This window comes from Leptonychotes weddellii, chromosome 1, assembly GCF_054177405.1.
Source record: "Leptonychotes weddellii isolate Sample4059 chromosome 1, ASM5417740v2, whole genome shotgun sequence".
Lineage (NCBI taxonomy): Eukaryota > Metazoa > Chordata > Mammalia > Carnivora > Phocidae > Leptonychotes > Leptonychotes weddellii.
Window position 1 is genome coordinate 94,967,162 of NC_138369.1, and position 25,306 is coordinate 94,992,467.

Below are 25,306 nucleotides of genomic sequence, written 5' to 3' on the forward strand. Positions count from 1 at the left end.
GTCGTGGGCTCTTTACAGCTGCTGGCTTTCTCACTCTAATCCATCCGTGCTCTCACTTGCCCCGGACCCATCTAACCATGCCGTGCATAGGAAGCAATCTCACAGAGCTGGGAGTGTGTCCAGGTGGCTCTCACTGGAAGACAGTGGACCAGACACACCAGAGCAGAGCCTTGTTTCTTCTTTCACACACCCAGCTGCCAGGATTTGAGCAGAGTGGGAGAGAACTGAGGAGAAGTCTCCTCTATCCCCCTAGGGTAGGGGATGTAAAAAAAATCTCTGGCAAGATTTCCCCTAGCCAAACAGTTCTAGAGTTACCATAGAGGTTTCCAATTTTTGTTTTTTTCCATCCCAATTAAGGGTGAGAGTAGAAGAGAATGTCCCCCAGGAGAGCATATTAGGATCTCAGGAAGCCAAATGTCCTGTAAATGTATAATTTAGAAACTTCCAAGTCCTAGATTCTAACATGTTTTTGTCCACCTGCCCCTTCCATTTTGCATTAAAAATCCTTCCCAGTGTATTTTCATTCAAGTTTTCTTTGGTTTTCCTCAAATACCTGCAGCATAATCTTCCAGATTGCTTAACTACCCATCAGTGTAACACTTCCAAGTGGTGTGGAAACCATTGCCTAATTTGTATTCACTCATTGTCTGATTGTCACCCTTATAAACAGCAAGAACACTAGGATCTTGTTCATACATAGATAAACATGCTTATATGTTGTCCAGCTGTCCCACATCAACTGAACGGTTTATTTTTTTCCTTGTATATTTTTTATAGATTGACCAGCCTCGACTTGGCCTCCCTTCCAGAGACTATTATGAATGCACTGGAATATATGAAGAGGTAAACAAACAAAAACACAAAACTACGGGAACAATTGGTGTAAACTTATAAATAATGAAAAAGACTTAAGGCCAGATTTAAACTTAACCCTCTGTGTTCTTCACTCAGAACAGATACTTAATATTATACATAATAGTGAGCTTCCTTTGACTGAATGAATATTTTCAGCAGAATGAATGAAAGTCTCCTGAGAAATAAGAAAACTTGGAAGTCCTGATTTGCGTCTCGATTCTTACTATTGAAGTCAGATGACCCATTTTGAAAAGTGAATTTTAAGTGTTTCATTTCCTCTATAAATTGAGTCATTTAAAAACTGAACAGATGAATCATGGTCTAGGGTGGTGCCCGTGAGGATCAGGGAGTGGTCTGTGGTAAGACACATCCTATTCTGCGGACCCTTTCAGAGCTTTTGGATGTGACACTTAGGGAACTACCTAGGTAGGAGCTTCGGGTTCAGACAAACCTTTGCAGCCACCTCCTGACTCTAATACTGGTCAGTGAGCCAAGGGGCATTCTACACCACAGAAAACTGCTGGACATCCTGGGGTGTTTCGTATTGTCTCAGAGCCTTACTGCGCTCACACTATGTCCGTGTGCCTAGGCTTATTGATATAAAAAAAACAACAGAAGATAAACTCAGCCATGGGATGGATTATCAGATACTCGTGAAAGACGTTAGTTCTATAAATGTTTTCCTCGTCATTATTTTGTAACTCAGAAGTAAGTTAAGTTTACATTTGATGATCCTGATGAGTTACAATGTACTGATTATGGCTGAACTTACACTTAGCGAAAATGATTAGCTAAATATGTTTATGCCAAAATTTATTTTGCCTTATTATTAAGTTTAAATGACATGGACTAAATTCACTGTACAGTATCTTTTTGAGTGGCTACCCAACATTGAAATGAAGAAAAAGATGTATTATAAAAGGCGACAATCAGGAGCACAGACAGTCAAATGGAGGTGGGGTATTTGAGTTCATGATAATCTAGTTACTGTGTGGGTTGCAGCTATTATAGGCTTTTCGAGCTACTTCCTATTGCAGAGCTGAGGGTGATTGAGGAATGTTTGACTCATTATATTACATTGTCATCATCATCAACTGGGTTGTTTTTCATATTTAAGATTGTGCCCTAAAAACATCAGATTTTTCCAATCCTAAAAATATGTGGTTTTTTTGTACTTTAACATCTCTGATATCAAGGCTGACCTGGCAGTCAGTGTATACATTTAATGTGATAAAGTTTATTTTTCCCCCCAAAAAAGGTGTGTTAAGATGAGGGTGCATTTGTGCATTTTATATTCAGTGCTATCTCATCATCTGCAACAGGTCACACACTGGCCGTCATAGGCTTAAGTCTGTATAGAGGCATTTTTGTTTAACCTGCAGTTTTGTCGTGTTTTTAAATTTGGGACTAGTTGCCAATATTTTTATTTTTATTTTTATTTATTTATTATTTTTTTATTTTTTTGCCACCAAATGTTAAGAAAACATTTTATTTTCCAAGTTTTTAGTTGCCAATATTTTTAAAACTTGTAAGATTTTGCTTGAGAATCCAGATTTCTTGACAAATTAGTAGGATTGGAAACCCTAGGCCTGCATTCCCATGTGGCGGCAGATGGACAGAGCTGTTTGCTTCTTTCCACTCGGCATTTGTTCTCTAGGTTTGAGCAGTCCTTATTTAGATGACTATTAATTTATATTGACTTCCTGGTCCCTGTATGCCCCTGAGTTTGTAAGTTAGTTGGATCCTGGTGAAGCTACAGTAACAGAAAGACCTACAAATAGTGAAGCTCCAACCAGAGAGAAGCTTATTTCTATCTCCCGTGATAGTACAGAAGGAGGCAGGCAGTCCAGGTGAGGAAGGAAGCTTCCTTGACCACCTTATTGCTTGAACATCAACCTCTTCTCATGTTTGTTATTAGTCTGTTTGGGCAGGTTTGGTTCACCAATGCTCTGTTCACATTTCATGCCACAGGAAAAAGAAGAGATCTCTCTCTATGTAAGTGGGGATACAGAAGCTGCATGCATTCCATTGCTTAGCACGTTGTCATGTGGCTACAACTAAGTATTGAGGAGGCTGGAAAATGTAGCCTTCAGCTCGGTGGTCACGTATGTGCCTCTTTAAAATTTGGTTGACGGGGAGGAAAGTTCTGTTACTAAAAGGAAGAAGGGGATCTTGGACACTAAAGGCATTCAGCAGTCCTGCCACAGTTTGCATCTCCTGGTCTGGGAAATGCTATATTTATAGTCAAACGACACATTGGTGATCAAATCTGGAATGAGTAATATATTTATAAAGTTCCTGGGAGAGAAATCTGAGGCTCTGAGGTTTGCCCTAGAACACTCAGAAAAGCAATAGTAGAACCAGAGCTAGAACTTTTGTCCCTGTCCATCGCTCCTTCCATTACATCATTCCAACTTCGTAAGAATATTAATTTATACTAGTAGGGTTCTTTAAATGAGCAAGTGATAGAGAAAACCCAGTAGTACTGGCATTTACAGCTTGGAAATCATCGGTTCAAGTTAGGTGCCCTTCCATGATGGGCACTTCCACCTGTAATCCCTCACTTAGTTTCTCTTCTGCATCCCTAGCCAGCTATCAGGTAAAAGTTCTAGTTTTCCCACTACCTTGCTATCTCTGAAAAAAGTTAACCCCCTTAAATACTTTTTCCTCAGCGTTGTATTGCTTCATGAAAAAAAATGGTGAAAAGGATAAACTAACGAAATGACAGCTAGTGGGAAAGTCATAAAGCTGGAAGAAGTCTTAATATCATTGTATCTGTGTATGACTGGTCTGCATTGATTTTTCTCCCTTATAGGCTTTTATATATGCTGTTCCCTTTGTCTGGAACATTCCATACACACCTGCCGCCTGCCCAGCTCCCTTCCTTTCTCCTCACCTTTTAAATTGACATTTAAATTGTACTTCCTCATGACGGCCTTCCCTGGAACTTTTAACTAGATGAAGATACCTTTATGTTCCCATATTACATGGGTTTCTGGATACTTTTTTATTTAAGGTCATTCCCTGCCCCCCCAGGAAACTGTAAAATTAGTGAGAACAGTGGCATGTCTCACTGATTCTTTGCTTTATTTCCAGTATCCAGGTCAGATTCTGACCCTTATGAATTATCAAATGAATACTAAATGAATCAGGGGATAAATCAGTGGATGAATAGTTGAAGGGGAAGATGGCAGAGAAGAGAGGAAAGAAAAGGGAAGGTAGAAGCACCCAATCCTTCGAGGTCCTTCCTAGTTCCTCATCTTGATGTTGGGGCAAGTGTGAGATCTAGAACCTCAGTAGCTGACAGGCTGTATTTCCTAAGCATCTTACACACATCTCACAAACTGTGCCTCCCTTTTCCTCTTTTTAATCTCCAGTTCTTTCTCTGCTACATTCAGTTTGCCTGAGATGTATTCACACATTCAGTGGGTCCCATAATTTTGCATTCCACATTATTTTATTGGAAATAACCAAGAGAAGTTTTGAGGATTAACGTGAGGTCACCAACTTTTTACCACGAAAGGTGCTCCATCTTTGACTAGAGAAGCCTGGCTTCTTTGCCTGTCACACTAGCCAATGATTTTCAAACTCTACTGCGGAGTCTGGTTCTGCAGATATGCTTCAGGGGCTGGGGATGAGGGAGGGTCACACCCTCTCTGATCAAAAGGACCCTAATCATAGATCTTGATCAAATCATTACCTAAGCCCATTTCCCCAGGTCCTCCTTGACCTCCTAAGCCCATTCTGCTTCATGGAAGCGTGGGTTTTGTTTTTTGGTTTTTTTGTTAGGTTTTTTTTTTTTTTTTTTTTTTTGCTTTTGATACCCTCCAAATGGAATTTTTGTGTTGTGATAATTATGTGACATTCAAAACAGTAAAATGCCTTGTGCTGTTAGATAACTAAGTAATGAAAATAGATGATGCATTTTTTTCCAAGAACTATTTCTCACCTTCTTCCTCAAAGACAAAACCTATTTTTCTCTTGTTAAAAGACCTTCCTGCCTTTCAAACTTATTATGTGCTTTTATTCTGGCAGTTTTAAATGTTATATTTTGAAAAATGCATATTGTATTTCTCTGGTTATTGTTCTAAACTTAAACACTTCTTTTCCTTTTCATTTTCTGTACTTTTCCTCTCACTTAAAGAGGGAACATACTCTAGGGCAATAGAAACCAGAGATATATATTCTTATATTTTTTTTACATGACAGGATTGTATGTTTTCTTTTTTTTTTTTAGATTTATTTATTTATTTGCGAAAGAAAGAAAGAGAAAGCAGTGGGGAGGAACAGAGGGAGAGAGAAACTCAAGCAGACTACACTGAGCACAGAGCTTGACACAGAGCTCGATCTCATGACCCCGAGATCATGACCTGAGCCGAAACCAAGAGTCAGATGCTTAACCGACTGCACCACCCAGGCACCCCAGGGTCCTATATTTTCTTAATAATTAGGGTTACTCATGCACAGACTTAAAGAGCTAAATGGGACATTAGAGGATTTGATCCAAACCCTTATCTTACAAATGAGGAAACAGAGACCCAAAGAAGTAAAATGACTTGCTTAAACTCACAGATTAAAAGATCCAGGTGTCAGTTAAGAACATTAATTGTAAACAATAGAAACCTACTCTGATTAACTTGAATGACACGCTACTACGTCAAAGGACAGAAGTAGTGAGATTTGAAACAATTCGATCCCTTCCAAGGGTATAAATTTCATGCAAGGAAAACAATATGAAAGATACACACTACCCATAAAAAATAATCATCCCATCCATGGAATTTTTCAATGCACCCAGACTTATGTGAGGAAGCTCTTGTATATTGATTGATTCACTGAAAGAAATGACAGCCTGAATTTTCTTAAGGAATCACTTACTTTCAGAAGAGTCTCTGAACTCTGTATTTGGAGATAAACTGGAATTGTTTTCAAAGCTTCCCTTTCTTTCTCTCTTTAGATTATCTAGATTAATTCTTACCTTGTCCTCTTTTGTAAAGAAATCTGTAGGTTAGCAACCCTAAATATTTGAGCGTAACCAGGTTATAGATATGTATATGCTCTGTGTTTGTCTGAGAGGGTAGAATCAGCCAGAGTATCAGTTTCCAAACTTAAGACCTCTGCGTGTCAATGGCAGGGCTCTGTGGAGCCACACCTTCATGTCTACATACTCCAAGACAATCCATCATGATTTATGTTACTTGCTTGTACACGAACAAGATAATTATTTGAACAGAGCATTTCAGGGCTAAAAGAAAAGTGAGGGAACCACTGGGTCTAGTGGATGAGAGCCCAAGGAGGTGGGACAGGAATGGGAAATGAGAACTATAGAAGATAGCGTTATGAGGCATGGCAGGGAGGAAGGAGTTCAGAGTCAGGAAGAAATTGAATCCTCTTAGAAAAACTGGGGGTTTATAAAAAATGGAGGTGTTTGAGGGTTAAGGATAGAGGACTTGGAACATGGCCAGGATGGTTGGAAGCCAGAAAGAGATGATCCAGAGTCTGTGTGTCTGAATAAGAGAAAATGCAGAGCAGGAAAGAAGGAAGGAGCACAGGCTGAGCTTTGCAGTCCTTTAGATGAACAGGTGCAAGCTGGAACTGAGTTAAACCTAGAGAGGATTTTGTTTGCCCACTTATCCAAAATACAAGCTGAGAGAAACTGTTCCAGACTTAGGCTGAGAATCTGATGTCACAGGAAGTGCGGGAAACTTACTTCTTAATATACTTAAAATGTAACTTCATTTTTTTAATCAGTAGGTATTTATTGAGCTTCTACTATGTGACAGATAGTTTTCTAGGCAGTAGAGATACTGAGGAAACAAGACAGAAAAAAAGTCCTTGTTCACCTGGAACTCATGTTCTGATGGGAGGAGATAGAAAACAAAGAAACAAGTAAATAATTTAAGGAAATAAGATGAATGCAGACAGTAGTGTTATAAAGGAAACAAAACAAGGTGATATGATATAAGGTGAGTGACTAGGGATAGGGGTGGGTGGATAATTTCGATGTAATTTGATTTGGTTTTTAAAAAGATCACTCTGGCTGCTCCTTGGCTGACTTGATAGCACAGATCCTACAAAGGAACCTGCTGACCTCATTTTGTCCCCTCTGGGCACCAGGTGACTAATAAGAGGTTTTAGCCAGCCCAGGTATCTGTATTTAACAAAACATAAAGGAGCTTTTATTTTTTTATATTTTAATATAATTTATTAAATTATAAGTTCATACTCATTAATTTTTCATAATGATTGTGTTTAGAAAAAAGTATTTTTGTTTTAAGTCACTGAGTTTTGGAGTGATTTCATTTTTCTGCAATAGCTACCTGGAACAACAGTAGAGATGAGATGTTACACGAGTGCATGGAAAGGATTTCTATCCCAGATTTGAGTGAGGGAAGACAATAATTCCTGATTCCCAGCATCTCTGAGTCAGGGCACCCCTCCTCAGAGAATGCCCACTACTTCATCATTGCCACAGGAAGCTGAGACATAAAGGAGCTTTTAAACTTGAGACCTAGTGAATATGACAAGACTCGTTTTGGCTGTGTGACATTGACAAGAGAATTTTTTGAGATGGAATGAATCTGGCTTATAAAAGGAACTACATGCATCTTCCCCAAAATGTGCAATAAGCCTTAGAAGTTACACAATAAGGTTCTCCTCATTAATAATCTGATGAAAACTCCAAAGAGTCCCAATGCTGGTCCACAGTGGATCCTCTTGTTCCTGTGTTTCTCCTGCTCAGATCAGGGGTTCTTTCTATATTCTGGTCCCCAGGAATGGCTGTGTGATTCTGATAACTGCCATCCCTTTTTGGGAAGCAAGTCTCCATGTGCTGGCAGCTGCATGCTCCCTGACAGTGATGTTTAAACTGCGGCGGGGAGGGGGATCTTTTTGATGGGAAACCTATCTTTCCTGCTTGATGTCCCCTGTGTGTTCCTTCAGGAAACTTTCTGTGTAACATTATTAAAAATCCCCGGGCATCGGTAGCTAAGAAGAGCACAGTTCTGTGACTTTTCAGTCACTTCATGCTCCATATGCCTTCCCTAGAAAGGGAAGGCAGAAAATTGGTAAGAGCTAGGTGTCCCAGAACAGAATCTTTGGAAGTGAAACTCCTGATCCTTAGGTGGTTGTCATACCAAAGTACCCAAATATCAGCCAATCTAACTGGAAAGCTATTTGTTCATCCCTGGGTCTTGCTGTTATTCATAGACAAAGATACTAAAGTTTAAAGGACAATAGTCAAATGTCATTGCTGTCTTTCTCTTTGGCAACCAACAAATACCAGCTTTTTTCTAAGCAGGAGAAGCCCAATTTCTGAACAGAGCCAATTTATAAATACCATTGCTTGGTCCTGCAAAATGAAGATTGTTCTACTTAGAGTGACAATTCACGGTCTTGGGTGTTAGTAAATATCATCTCGTTGATAGCGTGTAATTTAAAAACTCACAAAACTGCTATTATGGATTTTACCATAAAACCATGTAAAACCAATGATCATCTTTGAACCTGCAATTGCAGGAGTTGGGATTTACAATGTCTTATTTTTAAAAGAAGGGCTATGTAGGTATTTAGGTGGATTCTTTTTCACATAAAGGATTCGCCATATGAAGGCTTCAACAAAAACTACCTAATGATTGTCAAGATAGTTGGCTCTGACCTTGTCCTGGTAACTAATTGCTCTCTCAGTGACAAAATAGAAAAATTGAATTTCAATTTTAAAAATATCCTAGCCAACCTACTATTTAAATGCTAAAGTATATGTTGATTACTTTCTCCCCAAATCATGACAATTACTATCATTTGGCATATTACATATCTACAAAATATCTTAAGGAAGAAAATTAAAACCTTAGGGTAGAGAATCATATCTTGTAAAAAGGATTTAACAGCAGGAGTAAGCCTGGGTTCTGACAGCTACTAGATAAATTTGGAAGCCAGGAAAGATAATCAAGATACTAAGACACATGTTTTAATCAGTCACATTGGAATAGTTGCCAGGTAATGGAGCTCATTAGAGGAAGTAACGTATTCCATGTAGCTATATTAAAGAGTCCAGCATCCCAGACGCTGCTGATATCCTATGCTTCCAGTTTTCTGGGAAACTTCACCTGCTTGGCAGACTAGAAGCACCATCCAAAGTTCTTTGCTTGCCTTTTGCCAAGCTCTATAGTCTTTAAATGTATCTGTAAAGATAAAGATACTGGAGTAGAACCAGTTTGCAGAGTCAAGGAAGTGCAGGAGAGCATTCTTGTTATTGCTTTCTTACCTCATTAACAAAAAAAGTGTCCCACAGAATAAAAAAACAAAAATCTCAGCAGGCTGATATTGGAAAATTCAAATTACCGTTCCCTTCATAGTAGTAATTCCCTGCTGAATGCAGATGAATTCATATTATTTGAAATATAGTTAATTCAAAACACTGCATGCTTATAGTTTGGAATAGTTGGTCCCGTGAGATATGAATTCAGACGTATTTGTTTACTTCCAAGTGAAACAAGAATTCTGATCGCCTTTTAATAGGAAAAGAGTGGACTTGGTGAGAATACACATACAAACATCCTTTTATCCCTGTTACCTTAGTGATTAGGTTTTAATACAGGCCCACAGCTGAAAATAGTGTGTTCAACTGAGTAGCAGATCCATGTATGGAGATGTTTGCTAGATACCCCAGCATTACAGGGTATCTGTAAAAAGGGAAACCCTCTCCCTGGGGAACAGTTTACTTAGCATTTACTGAAGGACATGGAATGCCAGTATCTAAACCTTACCTTAAGCTGTCCTCTTGATTTTCAAATTGATAATACCTATACATCTTGCTTGATAAAATATTTATTTCCCTGTAAGTTTTATGTTTGATCCTCTTGATGAGTTGCTGTAAATTCAGATGTACCTTTCATACTCACAGTGAATATAAGTGTGCTCCTTTCACTGATAATGAATGAGTAGGGGGTATAAAACCCTCTTGAAATTACAAAGTGTTAAGCACTATATAACCTTCCTTCGTATTTGCCCTGGGAATGAGTATTAGAAGCATAGAAATGCCCATTAATCCCACCCTTGTGTGGCATGACTTCCCCAATTATGGTTGTCTGTCTGTCATTAAGGTAGTGCTGGGAACTTGAATTTTGAGTAAATTTTAACAAGGTGAGACCATAATTTATTTTAATTGCTGATGGATAATAATGGCTGAATAGCAATGGTTGAGATTTACGGAAGTGGTATTCAATTTCCTGCTGCTGATGCCACTCTGAATTTGAATAAGGCACTTATATATTCTGTAAAAGGTTGATAATGTAACCAGTTTATGGCTTACCTCACAAAGTTAAAATGCATGTGAAGATAAAACGGAAAGAATTTAGGTCCTTAGGAAAGAGCCAATATCCAAATCTAGAAATTTTACATTAGCGTATTAACGTGAGCCAGCTATAGAATTAACTAAAACCCCCAGGTTTGTGGACCTCATGAGAACACACTCTCATTTACAGAAAAAACAAAAAACAAAACAAAAAATTCCACAACAACCCCAAACACAAACAAACAAAAAACAACTGCTTGGCCAGAAGAGATGTAAAGATGTCCTGATGATATTATGTGAGTCTGTGGCCATCTCTTCATGAACAATTTAAAAAGATATATAAGATATATATATAAACAGAGAAAACTTGAGAAATGGAATTCGGGAAAGGAATTTATGATTATTTAAGAAAAAATACTAGGTTATTGCTTATCAAGTGTTTTTGCAACAGTATTCTTAGCAAGGCAATTTAAAATAATGATTAAAAATGGAAAATTACAGAACTCCCAAACCAAATGGTTATAAATTACTTAGTACTTTCAAAGTGATACTTTTTTGTTCTGCTCTAATTCAAACACCTGATGACTTTCTAAGAATTTGTGCAGGGCCTTTCTTTCAGGATTTAGAAAAGGCCTTCTATTTTATTGTGCTTTATGTGTTACCAAAAATTAATAAATAAATTTTAAGTTAAATTACCATGATAAATATTTAGAACATTCTCCAGCAATTCATTGCTATTTCTTTCTTCCAGGCTTGTACAGCATATGTGGATTTTATGATTTCTGTGGCCAGGTTGATTCGTAAGGAGAGAGGACTGCCCATCGATGAAAACCAACTTTCTTTGGAAATGAAGAGAGTTATGGAATTGGAAAAAGAAATTGCCAATGTAAAACACATTTTCTCTAATTCATTGAATAATGTTATCACTCTTTTTTTTTTTTAAGAATTTATTTTTTACTTGAGAGAGAGAGAGTGAGTGAGAGAGTGCACAAGCTGGAGGTGGGGTGAGGCTGAGGGAGAAGCAGACTCCCCGCTGAGCCAGGAACCCCGTGGGGCTGGATCCCAGGACCCTGGGATCATGGCCTGAGCCGAAGGCAGATGCTCAACTGACTGAGCCACCCAAGCGCCCCAGTGTTTCACTCTTTTCTTTCTTTCTCCTCTATCATATTACAAAGGTAAAAGGTGCAACTTTTTAAACAACTGGTAAAAATGCCTAGCTCAGTAATGAATCATTGACTTTAAGAAGACCTTTGAAACTGTAGAATTTTGTAGTAAACTGGGTTCCTGACATCAAGGAGACATAACTAAGTTTGACAAATATTAAACCAGATACACTTAATTACCAATTATAAGTGGATTATACCAAAAGCCTAACTATTTGCAGTCAAACAGTTGTTGAGATGTCCTTGAGACTCAGGGCACATGTGATTGCTAACTATTGAGCAAAATTGTTTTAGTTTTGATGTGTGTAGTTTTACTTTGTTTTATTTTAAGTTTAAGGTGATCACAGAGATTGACTATCCCTCTGCTTAATATTAGTCCCTGAACATTGCCACGTGACGGCTCAGTGTGACCGAGTTCCGACTGTCAGCCTGGCTCAGAGGATCTGACAGGATCAGCAAAGTCATAGGATGTTTTCCTGAGTTTCCTCTAGTTTCAGATGAACGCTTAGAGTCTGAACTGGCACTTCCTTGTCTGACATTCCTCTGACAGAGTCTGCAGTCTCAAGGAGTGAACTCTGTCTAAGCAGCATCAAGGTTACTGATTAAACCCATTGTCAGTTTCAGTCTAGAATCTACAGGGCTCTCCCTGACATTGTAAACAACAGTCTGTGCTCCTGAATCCCCAGGTGCTTGCCACTGCCATCAGAATCTTGAAGACTAAAGATCTTTGAGGGCAATTTTAGGTTTCCTGGAGCTACGTGACACCCAAAATCGTCAATCAGAACCAGACTTTGCTTGGAGCTGCAGCTGGATGAATGGCAGTTGGATGGGTTACATGTGGTTCTGTGCTGAAAACGGAATTGTTAGAGGAGAACAGTGTATTGCCTTGGGTTTCTGCCATTGCACCTTCCCAGACCATGTTCTCCTTTGATCAGCCTTAGCTCTCTGATAATCGTATCTTACCTCAAAATGATTTGTGTCTATCTTTTTCCTCCTCTCTTAGACTCAGGCTGGGGTAAGGTCTTAGTCTTCTTTGAATCACCTGTGCATCTCTGGCATTATCCAGCTTATTATCCTGTTCAGATGTTCAATAAATGATTTTTTAAATAGTGAATAAATAAGTGACCTAAAGGGGAAACTGGAGCCATTGTCTCTGAGAAATAATTCCCATGTTAAACTTCCACCTTTCATCTCTCTTGCTTTTTCCTATTTCAGCCACTAGTTGGGGAGTTGTTACTGCATTTCTTTTTTGATTCCGTGAAAAATAAATAAATAAATAAATAAATAAATAAATAAATAAATAAATAAAACTGGATGCTGTTGAGTATAGAGTATACTAAACTGGTTAGGCAGGATAGGAGGACAGCACAAAAGTAGAAGGTACTAGCACTCTCCTCAGATAACTGTGCTGTTTACTAGGAATTTTTTCTCTTGCTTTAAATTCTTGCAGAAGTCATTGTGGCTCTTTTTTTTTCTTGTCTGGATTTTAACTGGGATACTGAATGGTGGCAATGAGGAAGTTGGAGAGAGTATTTGAGATATACATTGCAGATGACTGTATTTGAGAAAGTTATCATATAAAACAATCACAGAACAACTGAACTGACCATGACCCTTAGAAGGAAAGAGGACTGTGGACACTGCCTAGGGGGTTCAGCGGTTGTCAAAGCATAAGAAGATTTTTGAAGAATCTTATACTTGACACAGTAGCCAAATCTTGATGATTGTTACTGAATATACTTAAAATCTCCTGAATTTTCTTTTTGATATGAATTTATTTTAACCATAAACAAGTATACAAAACAGAACTTAAATTATATTGTGTCTATTCCATATTTCTTTTCCCCTCATAGAGAGTTACATTTTTCTGAAGTACTCTTAGTTCTAAAATAATGATCAAAAATTAAATCCATAGGCTACAACTAAACCTGAAGATCGAAATGACCCCATGCTTCTTTACAACAAAATGACATTAGCCCAGATCCAAAATAACTTTTCACTAGAGATCGATGGGAAGGTAAGTAGCAAGTTTCGTGTTCTCTGTTATTGTGCCGTTTCTAAAATTATAACAATGAAATACAGTTTGGTAAAATTCAGTGATTACTTATTTATTGAAATAAATTGAACTTCAAAATGAATTTAGATGACACCAACCATTTGACTTCATGATAAGACTGGAAAAAAAAACACAGACCTATGTAAAATCACTGTATTTGCTTTAGTTAAAGTGAATTTCAAAGGTAAAACTCCTTTCAAAGCAGCTGTGCAATGATACTAGGAACTGTTGTAGCAAAGGGTTTGGAAAACATTAAAATGGAAAATCCTTCTGAGAGACCATTATATAGCCCCTGGATTTGGACAGTCAAATAATAAAATCACTAGATTTCTTTTTAACTCCTAAAAAGGATAATTTATTTATAGAACTTGCCATATTCTCATCAAGGCCATCTATCGAGATGTTCAGAGCCATGATGGAGAAATAGAACACAAGAAATAAGAAAAATTTGTCTCCTAAATTCCATTATAAATAGTAGTAATTCATTAGCTAGGATGCAGTAATCTCTTTTGGGGACTATGTATGTATCCTTGTGTATTAGTTGATGCACATGATCGGGAAGTGAAGCAAGATAGGAAAATCTACAAACTATCACATTCAGTGATAGAATTCTCTTTGGCCCTAATTACAGTTAAAAAAAAAAAAAAGGACTTTGTAAAGGCATGACCTATTGTTAGGAATTTGTCACATAGAACTGTTTAATATAATAAGGGCTTCATAAATCCATTTTGAAAGAATGGTCCAAACTACCAAAGAGAATCAAGAAAAGCATATAGCACTTAATACTTAATAAGTGATCAGTATATTTATATACTTACAAATGTATAAACTTCTCAAACACTGAAATATGGCTGCACGATTTGCATAATCTCCATGTCTATGGGTTTTTTCTTATATCTACTGGTGGTTGAATAACCACAATTCCCTTTTAGAGAATAAAAGATAAGATTTCATCTTTTAGCAGCTCCCAAGTGTAAAAATTGCACGCCTATAGACCCAATATTGATAGTTTCAAATGTGTTGTTGGGCTTCATTGGACCATTCATGTTGTATCTATAACATTACTGTACCTCTCCTATGACAACAGTATGCTTTCATTTATAGCAGGATCTCCACCGAGGTGTATTACGGTGTTTGAATGGATTGTTATATCTACTTTTAAAAGATAGACACTTCATACCCATTTTAATTTTTGCATAAACCAAGGAAGTTTTATTTTTAAAGCTAGATTTCTTTTCTGTGTGTGTGAGTTAGACCAAGATGGATGACACTGAGCTGAATTTCTAGCTGTACATCCTCTATCCTTAGAAGCTTTGCTTTTGCTCTTAAATGGTTGGCTTAATGCTGCTATCTGAATAATCAGGCTGCAGAACTAATTTTTATTCAAAAACTGATTGGAACAATGGGGGGAAAAGTCCAAACAAATGTCACACTGACCATCGTGATAATTATATAGAGATGCAAATGGCACCCTAACCATGTCTGACTCCATAACCATAATTGAGTCTTAGAACCAAGAAGAGAAATCCAAAATTACTGAATGTTTTCTGCCTGCTTTTTTCCAGCCATTCAGCTGGTCAAATTTCACAAATGAAATCATGTCAACTGTGGATATTAATATTCCAAATGAGGAAGATGTGGTTGTTTATGCTCCAGAGTATTTAACCAAACTTAAGCTCACTCTTACCAAATATTCTGCCAGGTAGGTATGTCAGAGTGTCTATGTCCTCAAAATTTACATTTAATATCACTCTTTAGAAGCTTTGCAGCCTCATCTTTTCTGTTGCTGGGTGGTGGGTTTTTTTATACAGAGATCTTCAAAATTTAATGTCCTGGCGGTTCATAATGGATCTTGTAAGCAGCCTCAGCCGAAACTACAAGGAGTCCAGAAATGCTTTCCGCAAGGTGAAGAAAAAATCTCTTTTCTTAAGACTTAAAGCATAAAGAGATACATGGTTATGAAGGCTTGCCATGTACACTGCTAGAATGTGGTGAACTTTGCCAAGAGTCAACATGCCAAGTATTGGTTATTTCGCCCATATTTAGGCTATGTTGCCTAGGAAAGCCAGCTTTCATGGGCTTTGCCGTCCTGTGATTGTCTACTCTGGCACCATGATTGAATTGTTCTAGGAGGAGATGAATCTGGTTATTGGAGCAGTTTGTGAAAGAGTACTGGCTTGGTTTTTTGTTGTGTTGAAAGTAATTGCAAGGGTATATATCTCAATTAACTTGACTTCCAGGTGCTTGTAGCACACTAGACACACAGACAGATGGACTGCATTGATACAGACAATCCACTGAGAGCACACCTACCTGGGGACAACCATAAGGCCTTTTGTTAGGCTGTACCTTCACTATTTAAACAATCATCCTAGTAGTCCTGTGGTGAGGGGAGAGGGCAGGAGGGATAGAAGAAGGAGACATTTTGGCAAATGTACTGGGTGGTGTTATGGAAAGGAAATAACTGTTTAATTGAAATTTTTAGCATTTACCCTTTGAAAGAAAATGTAGACAAATTTTTAAAATTAAAGAATGTAAAAATGGTATCTTGCTCAATTTCCCTTATTTCAGTTAATCCCCTCATTGGTACTTAAATTTATATACGTACAGTTCTTCTAAGTACTGAAAGTTCAGCCAAAACATTAAAAAACAGGAATGTGTTTTCTTGTATACCAGATTTCTCCCCGGTTACATAAATTGAACATTACTTCATGTTTATGTTTATGCAGTTGGAACTATTATTTTTTTGTTTGGTTTTGGATGGGGGGGCATTTTGTTGTTGTTGTTTTCTGAAGCTGTCTAGAAGGATATTCACCTGTAATAGCCTAAAGTTCTATTGGGACATGCTACCGAAAATATACCTTGTTTTCGGACTATTTATAAGTAAACTATCCAGTTGGATTACATTTTGTCATGGGCAAGGACAACATGCCTTGTGAGGAGAAGCAATGAACATTTGCAAGAACTTAAGGGACATAAAGGACAGAGTTCTGTGGAATGTGTGTTCTCCTTTGCTGTGGCCATCTACTTGTGTTTAGATGCCCTTTCCTTTCTCTTACCCATAGGCCCTTTATGGCACAACATCAGAAACAGCAACATGGAGACGTTGTGCAAACTATGTCAATGGAAATATGGAAAATGCTGTGGGAAGGCTGTACGTGGAAGCAGCATTTGCTGGAGAGAGTAAACATGTGGTAATGTTTTCAGCACGATACTATATCAGTAGTTGTTTGCATCGATTAGCAATTACAATAGTTCATAATTTGGCTAGTTTTATTAATTGGCAGAGAATCTCGGAATCATAATTTGTTGTTATTTCTCAGTGAATCTCCCCCTCCTTCCCCCAAGGGTCTGGTTATGTTTCTAATCTTAATATTGTCTAGTCCAAAACCAATTGTCCATTTTCCAAAAGCAGTGTATTCAGAGTATCCACTCATGTGTTCTGGTGGTAGAGACATTTGTAAAGTCTCCTGTTAGCAATTTGACCAAGAATCAGTGTTTTCTGAAAAACTTTGAAAGTAAACCAGAGTTTATTTGAAATATTTAAAAAATGTACTCCATTTTTCATTGTTATTGAAATGAAGACAATGGAACTTAAAGTGAAATTAAAGTACTACTTCTTAATTGAACTACTAACAGTGATGACAGTTACTATTTCATGTGAATTCTTTTATAATCGTGGAAACTATTACATTCTAAAGATGATTTTTTTTTAAAGATTTTATTTATTTATTTGAGAGAGAGAGAATGAGAGAGAGCACATGAGAGTGGGGAGGGTCAGAGGGAGAAGCAGACTCCCCGCCGATCAGGGAGCCTGATGTGGGACTCGATCCCGGGACTCCAGGATCATGACCTGAGCCCAAGGCAGTCGCTTAACCAACTGAGCCACCCAGGCGCCCCTAAAGATGATTTTTTAATTAACGCATGTATAAGACCTATTTAATCATTAGTGTTGGTGGTAGCAAAATTCCTTTAAAAATATAATTATCCACATATATCCATTTGTTTATGTCACAGTTTATCTATAAATTTGCATGTATTAACATATTATTGAGTCCTGGGCGCCTGGGTGGCTCAGTTGGTTAAGCGACTGCCTTCGGCTCGGGTCATGATCCTCGAGTCCTGGGATCGAGTCCCACATCGGGCTCCCTGCTCAGCAGGGAGTCTGCTTCTCTCTCTGACCCTCCCCCCTCTCATGCTCTCTCTCTCTACCTCATTCTCTCTCTCAAATAAATAAATAAAATCTTTAAAAAAAAAACATATTATAGAGTCCTATAAAGACAGCTTATAGCCCTATTTTTTAAAATCTGTGTTACCAAAAATTAATTCATCTCCTAAATTTGTCTTCTGTTCCTTTGGTTTTAGGTTGAGGATTTGATTACTCAAATCCGTGAGGTGTTTATTCAGACTTTAGATGACCTCACTTGGATGGATGCTGAAACGAAAAAGAAAGCTGAGGAGAAGGTAAAATAAATAAACAAACAAACAAACAAACAAATAAATAAATAAAGGCAGAGCTAACTATTAAACAATTTCTTTACAAGAAAAGATCAACTTTTAAAAGAAGTTCAGAAAAAAAATTCAGGGATTGCATAAAATGAAAGCAATCTCCTTCAAGATGTCATGTTTCCAGGAACAGTTTTCATGAATAAAGATTTGTTTCTACGATTTTCACCTTTTATTATCTCTTTACAAAGAGATAATAAAAACTCCTACTCTCCATGTTCAATTCAAAATTTTGAAAGATCCCCGATTTTCCTTTTTTTTTTTTAAAGGACTCTTCAGAAAATAAGAAGAAAATCCTATATGAACAATAAAGATCTGAAAGATACTATCAGTGGTTCATATTTTTCCTCTTTTTATAAAACATATCCAAAAGGACTCTGCCAAAGCCTAAAAATATACTTTCAATTTTTACCACAGATTTCCAGCTCAATTTTTAAAACATGCCTTATTTAAATTTTTATATGACCCAGGGATAAAAATACTAAATTTCTGTCAAGCAAAGGTAAGGTGATGTATTACTTAAGTATTACATGGTGATTTACAGTTAAAGAGATGTTGAGGGTGCCTTTTTATAACTATTTCTACCTACCCCCACTGTGCACCTGTTATTGGGACTTCTAATATCTTGCCTAAGAACAAAGGTGTCAGATGTCTAAGGAGATCTTAGGTTTAAACTCACTATGATCATTTGTCTTGATAACTATATAAAACTAGAAGGAACATGTCCAGTGGAAATTGTATATGCTTTGGGAGTAGTATTCACATACAATCTGATAATTCCACTGTAGTTGAGGTGGCAAGAACAGACCATTCTTCAAACTGAAACAGAAAGATTTTATGAACCTATTATAATACAAAAACCAAGTGGTAGTCTAGTTCTTTTCCAGGATTAAAGCATGTGAAAGGACTATCTTTTTCAGCTATCCCAAAGCTGTGGCTAGGTTAGGTCTAGAATTTAGGCACTACAATATACCTATCTTTCCATCACTGACTAGGTCCTCAGAAGTTCAGGCTGGATTTATTCCTTTCATGTTCTTCTAGCTATCTGTGACATGGTTCTATTTGATGTAGCCAACTGGATTGTGCTTGATCATCATTTCCCAAGGTGGTATCACAAGCCAATGGACCCATAAGTAGTTCCATGAAAAAAGGGTCCCTTGCTCAAAGAATTTAGGAAACTGGTTCCTGTAGGAAGCCTTCCCTGCTCCCACCTTACCCTAGGTTACATGCTCCTAGGGTATGAGCTTAAGGCACCATATCTAATACTCATTACATTTTAGACTGCAGTAAAGAAGCCTGCTTAATGTTTCTGTCACAGTATTTACCCAAAGTATTGGACAATAAATCCTGTTTATGTAGACCCATTTCTATAGAGTCTGTGGCTCTTAGGACACTCTTTGGGGAAGTGTCTTCTAGAAAATAAAAAACCTTCAAGAGGAGGCTATTGTAATGGGCAATGGTGTGGAAATCTACAAGAAAACAGACTTGGGCCAAACTGGCTTATTGACACATATCCTGTCTGATCCGCTGCGGAAATCCTGTGCTTATGAAACAGATGTGTAACATAATTAAATTATTTAAGAACAATGTAATATGATAGAATCAAAAGTCAAATATCTTTGAGAAAAATGAGAGAAATAAAAAAATAGAAATAGAGATCATAATAGGAAACAAGTAGTAATAATGAAATAATAAAAGTAAACAATTCTAAAATAATAAAAATAAAAATTAGAAATGATAGTAAGCAAGTGGTCAATATGAGCTGGTATAGCAAGGAAAATCCTGTTCTCTACTTTTTTAAATAATGCCACTCATTTAACTGTGGGTAGGTAGGTATGTTGGCTTTGGGGACCAAAAGAGAACATACAAACTCCAGGACTCAATATTCAGAAAGAATATTAGCACTAAACCTAGAAGCCCATATCTGTTTTCTCAGCCAACTCAGTGAAGTGGAAAGATAATTATAAGCTGCTAGAATGGAAGCTCTAAATATTACCCCTCCTATAAAATTGAAGAAAAAAGCCTTTCAGAGAAAAAGTTCATTGAAGTACAATACATGTGGAACGATGACTTGTCAGTTTTCATTTTGATTTTCTTGGGAAAGCTGGAGCCTATGAGAGTAGGGTATTAGAAGCAAAATTTCAGAGCTGTTTTTTGTTTATTTTGAACCCTAGGGAGAAGCCATTTCAAAGATCTCTATTTAAGTGTTGTCAAATACTATTTTTGTAAGCAATATGTATCAAGTTATTCAATTGCTAGTCATGGCAAATTATAATGTTTGCATTTGGAAGTTATGTAATTGCCCTTACATTCAATGTTTTAATTTTCCTAGGCCTTAGCCATTAAAGAAAGAATTGGCTATCCTGATGACATTATTTCAAATGATAATAAACTGAATAATGAATACCTCGAGGTAAGTCTCTATGAAGACTGTGCTAATGATACCTGGGACTGGTGGTATCGTCATTTCTAGCTGTGGGGTGCCAGAAATTATCTGAAGTAGCCTAAAGCCAAAGATCTCGTTATATAAAGCCTTTTACACTGAAGCCAAAACTATCTTTTAGTTTTAGCCTTTTGTTTCACCGGCCTGGTTCATATTTGGGTTTTGTTATTTTGGTTTCCATATAGTCCATTGAACAGCAGTGGGAAAATCTGGTGTCCTTTAAAGTGCATCAAGGGGTAGACATCAGAGTGATGAGCAACAGGCGGCCCTCAGGCTCCTTATCTCACCTTGTACAGGCCTGAAAAGTCAAGTCTTCAGTTTTCCTCCACTTTCCAATTATTCCTCCACTGGATAAAAACCAGGTCATGCCTCTGTATTTAAAAAATAAAACAAAACAAAAACCTACTGTTTGAAAACCAGAAGCGATTTTATTCCCCTCTGGTAATGTAACAATGAAAAGAGAACAGAATCGATTCAAGTCACTATGCTATTGATTTCAGACCCAGCTGAGGGTCCTGTTGCTAACCTTGTGGTCCCCGCAACTACTTTGAAACTCTGGTGACAATAAGGTGATCCTTGCCCAGACCTGGGGATGACAGTGATTCCTAATCCATTGATTACTAGCATCACGTGGGGGTTTGCAAACCACAGCGTCCTCTCCTCTCTTCCAATTTGTAGAAAAGCTTGACTATTTCTTGTAAATGAACAGGCTGCAGCATGTCAGTCCCGGGGGCCCTTGTCTCAGGAGTCCAGTGGCTAAGAGCAAAGACTCACAGACAGGTACTTGGGTTCAAATTCCAGCTTCACCGCTCACTAACTTGGGCAAGTGACTTAATTGTCTGCGTGGTTTCTTCAGCTTTAAAATGGTGGTAACAGCCCATCTTCATAAGATTATATTATATTATAAGGATTAAAAACATGTAATATATGAAGTGCTGAGAACAGTGCCTGGTACATAGTAAGTGCTAAATTAAGAATGGACTTTTGTCTCATCTGTCATGTAAGAGTTAATGTCAATATAGGAAAGCTTGTCTGACACTTGGTTTCATTTGATTAGTTACAGAAGAATAGGCTAAAGTAGTGATTCAGTTAAAGCAGCAGTGACATGTAGTATAGAACTAGGCTAATGAGAATTAAATCCTTCTTTGGTAAGTTTTAATGCTCTGTGTTAACTTTATTAACTGATACAATTTAAGAACATATCCCCTATGCTTTTAGCAAAAATTTTGCCTAATTTTCCCAAAATCTTTTATGTAATATAGTTGAACTACAAGGAAGATGAATACTTTGAGAACATAATTCAAAACTTGAAGTTCAGCCAAAATAAACAGCTAAAGAAGCTCCGAGAAAAGGTGGACAAGGATGAGTATGTATATTCATTTCTTATATGTTCATTCAGGAAAGGGGCTTTGTCCCTCATAGTTGGGTTAAGAAAAAGAAGCCGATTTAAAATAATGTTTAAAAAGTACAATGTCTGTCAATGGAGTGAGTACCTCCAAGAGCATCTAAGACTATCATAGTAGAGATGGGTCAAAGATTTAAGAAAATTAAAAATTTTTTTATTAAGGTGTCCTCAGGCTACCCCCATTTCTTTGGTTTCCTCTCATTTACTGCCTATTTCCTCTACTCTGTGGACAAGTTTCTCAAGAACCCCTTAGCCTAGGTAACCCAGAGCTCTTTCAAGCCTTCTGTGAGACTGTTACCTGTTTGTGGACAAGTTTCTCAAGAACACCCTAGCCTGGGGTGCCTGGGTGGCTCAGTCATTAAGCATCTGCCTTCGGCTCAGGTCATGATCCCTGGGTCCTGGGGTCGAGCCCCGCGTCAGGCTCCCTGCTCGGTGGGAAGCCTGTTTCTCCCTCTCCCACTCCCCCTGCTTGTGTTCCCTCTCTGGCTGTCGATCTCTCTCTGTGTGTCAAATAAATAAAATCTTAAAAAAAAACACCTTAGCCTAAGTAACCCAGAGCTCCTTCAAGCCTTCTGTGAGGCCGCACCTGCAATACTGAGAATGGTCTTGCACCCCCAGCCCCACCTGTTTTCCATGGGCCAGTCATCCCACAGCCCCATCCCCTTCCTAGACTGCTCCTTGTAACACCGTCAACCTTGTGGCAGCCAAATAGATCATGGGAGTCGCCTTCAAATGCTCTTCATCTCTGCTTATTAGTCGCATTCGTACTTCATATTAACATTAACATTAGTTTAGTCTTGAGTTTTCAACTAAATGGGTGTGGCTAATATATTTATCAACGTGTGTTTGTGCACTTAGATCCCTAGAGCTGCTTACGTTGACTTTTTCTTGCTAGGCTCTTAACTCCTGGAGAACAGGGGCTATCCTTCCTTTTGACTGTTCAGCACAGTGCTGAACACCTAGAAGGTTTTTCAGTTAAAACCGAATGAATGAATGAATGAGCAAATGAAAAATAAACATACTACCTTGATTTGCATGGTAACAGACAAAATAATGCCAGTGAGGTGCTTGAAACCAATGCACTCATGCGCTCATTTATTCTTTCACTTATTCATTTACTAAACTACTATTCTAGAACACTGACTAAGTCCAGGTGTCACTGGGAACTAGGAGAATCGAAGGTGGACCTTGGTAATATTATATTATATTATAAGATCAGAGGGTAAGAAAGACATGATATAATAAACTCTACCACCAGAAAGGAAATGTTGTGTCAGGAAAGGTACAAAGTGATAGTGGACTGTTTGATGGCAGGCTGTTCTGTTCCCAGTTAAACCAAGTACAGGTTGGACAAAATTCCTAAATGACAATGCCAATACATTTTAATCCCTACAGAACATTTGAATCCGTCAGGTACCCTGAAAGAGAGACTGATTTCTTTTGCTCACCTCACGGTTTATACTGCAGCAAATGTTGTATTGTCTGGTGCTAGAAACAGGGCTGCAAAGGCTGGAGAATGTTGTGCCCTAGCTAGCAAAGAAGGAAGAAGAATGGGTGCATATGGTTTGTGTTATAATCAGTTGTGAAAACCTATTTCTAGAAACCCACAAAAAGTCACCAAAAAGAATATGCAGTGGGTAAATTTATAATCTGAGAAGTTTCTTACAAGTCTGAACATTTTCATTTCTTTAAAAATACATATGCTCACAATTCATAATTGTCAGTACCGTGTAAAATATCTACAGAGAAATATTGTCAGGTGGTGTTTCTGAAAATAGCTAATATAACCTGCACCCATATGACACCAGAAGACTGTTTCATAATTTTAAAAATAGTTGTTGAATTATTACTTTATGTTTTCTTTTGAAGTTAATGCAGCCCAAAGTTCTGTAATCATTTTGTAATACAGGTTGCATTTTTCATTCCCTTTCATCATATGTGTTGATTTTCTCCTGAGTCCTCTTCCCTTATAATAATCACAAGTGAAAGCTGTGTACAATATTTTTTTAAAGATTTTATTTATTTATTTGAGAGAGAGAGAGAGCACGAGCAGGGGGAGCAGGAGAGGGAGAGGGAGAAGCAGATTCCCCACTGAGCAGGGAGCCCGATGTGGGGCTTGATCCTAGGACCTGGAGATCATGACCTGAGCCTAAGGCAGATGTTTAACCAAGTGAGCCACCCAGGTGCCCTTACAATATTTTAATGAATGTTTCATCGGTAGCATGCATAGCTCACTAGAACCTTTTGGGCCCTTCCCATGAGGTTCTTGATAGTCAATCACAAGTGCAGTATGTCTTCTAAGGTCTTCTGTGCCATGCCAGTCTAGTTTCTTTTTCTTCTCCCTCTTCTGCCTGTGTACTGAGTACAACGGTTCTAAACTCTGGCTGCACATCAGAGTCACCTGGGGGGCAATAGAAATAGTACTGAGGCCTCAACTTTACCACCTTCACTTGTGATGTACTTGCCTGTGGATGGGGACCCAGATACTGGTATCTTTTTCAGTACCACCCCCCCAACTTCAGGTGAGAACCCCTGAGTTAGTGTTAGCTCCTTTTTGTTAATGGTACTGTCCGTTGTTAATTTTGTGAAATGTTTTTTACAGGGTGAAGCTTTAATTTGGCAATTTAGGTTTAAAATTTATTTATTATTTTTTTTAAAGATTTTATTTATTTATTTGACAGAGAGCGCGAGCACAAACAGGGGGAGTGGCAGGCAGAGGGAGAAGCAGGCTCCCTACTGAGCAAGAAGCCCAATGCGGGACTCGATCCCAGGACTCTGGGATCATGACCTGAGCCAAAGGCAGAGGCTTAACTGACTGAGCCACCCAGGCACCCCTAAAATTTATTTTTTGTTTTCCCAAATGTTGCAAGCACTTTTGACAATTATCACATCAAATCATTAGGACTGTACAGTTCCTTGTATTTTTTGAGGTTTCTTGTAGTGATTGATGGTTTTGGACCCATTTTGTACCTGGTTAATAGTAAGAAAGTCACTATGTTTTCCTTACTTTTTTATGTAGCACCAAGTTCAAATCCTCACTGTGTCTGTCCAGGCAGAAAACATCTACTATGTCTACTTTGTTCTCGTTGTTTGTAGTTACCTCTCAGAGAATTACATTTTCAGATGCTCAGGTCCTCACTGCCACGGTCTTGCAGGAGAAATAGGTGTCCATACCCACAACTGAGGGGACAGAGATGAGAAAAACTATTGATTATGTAGGGTTTGCACTGTAGGGTATTGTAGAGAAATGATGTATTAAATTTTCAAGACAGCAATTAATTTAATTTAATTCAGTCAATTATCCAAATAATAAACTTCTGGACCTTTTTTTTCCTCACTGAGCAAACTCGTGTGCTTCTTGGCATCTTCTACCATCGTTATGACCACTGAATATTTGCACCTGGCCCAGATTCTTTGCTGAGCTTCAAACCCAAATGTCTAGCTACCTATGAAACACCTCTATGTAGGTGTTCCATTGACCCTACAAACACAGCATTTGCCATTTTGGGCAAAAATTGATCATCTTTCTCCCTATATCCTCATATTTCCCCATATTTTCATCAACTTTCATCTTATTGCTATC

At 37.9% G+C, this 25,306-nt stretch overlaps 1 protein-coding gene across 4 annotated transcripts in view; it reads left to right on the forward strand.

Annotated features, from left to right (window-relative positions):
- MME (membrane metalloendopeptidase) overlaps window positions 1-25,306 on the forward strand; it is a 99,201-nt gene that overhangs the window by 36,212 nt on the left and 37,683 nt on the right. For all 4 annotated transcript variants that reach the window (XM_081828182.1, XM_081828200.1, XM_081828206.1 and 1 more), the window contains exons 8-16: window positions 778-843; window positions 10,902-11,036; window positions 13,229-13,330; window positions 14,935-15,071; window positions 15,181-15,274; window positions 16,435-16,563; window positions 17,735-17,833; window positions 20,208-20,288; window positions 21,581-21,684. In XM_081828182.1, coding sequence (XP_081684308.1) covers window positions 778-843; window positions 10,902-11,036; window positions 13,229-13,330; window positions 14,935-15,071; window positions 15,181-15,274; window positions 16,435-16,563; window positions 17,735-17,833; window positions 20,208-20,288; window positions 21,581-21,684 — 947 coding nt within the window. The remainder of the gene's footprint in view (window positions 1-777; window positions 844-10,901; window positions 11,037-13,228; window positions 13,331-14,934; window positions 15,072-15,180; window positions 15,275-16,434; window positions 16,564-17,734; window positions 17,834-20,207; window positions 20,289-21,580; window positions 21,685-25,306) is intronic.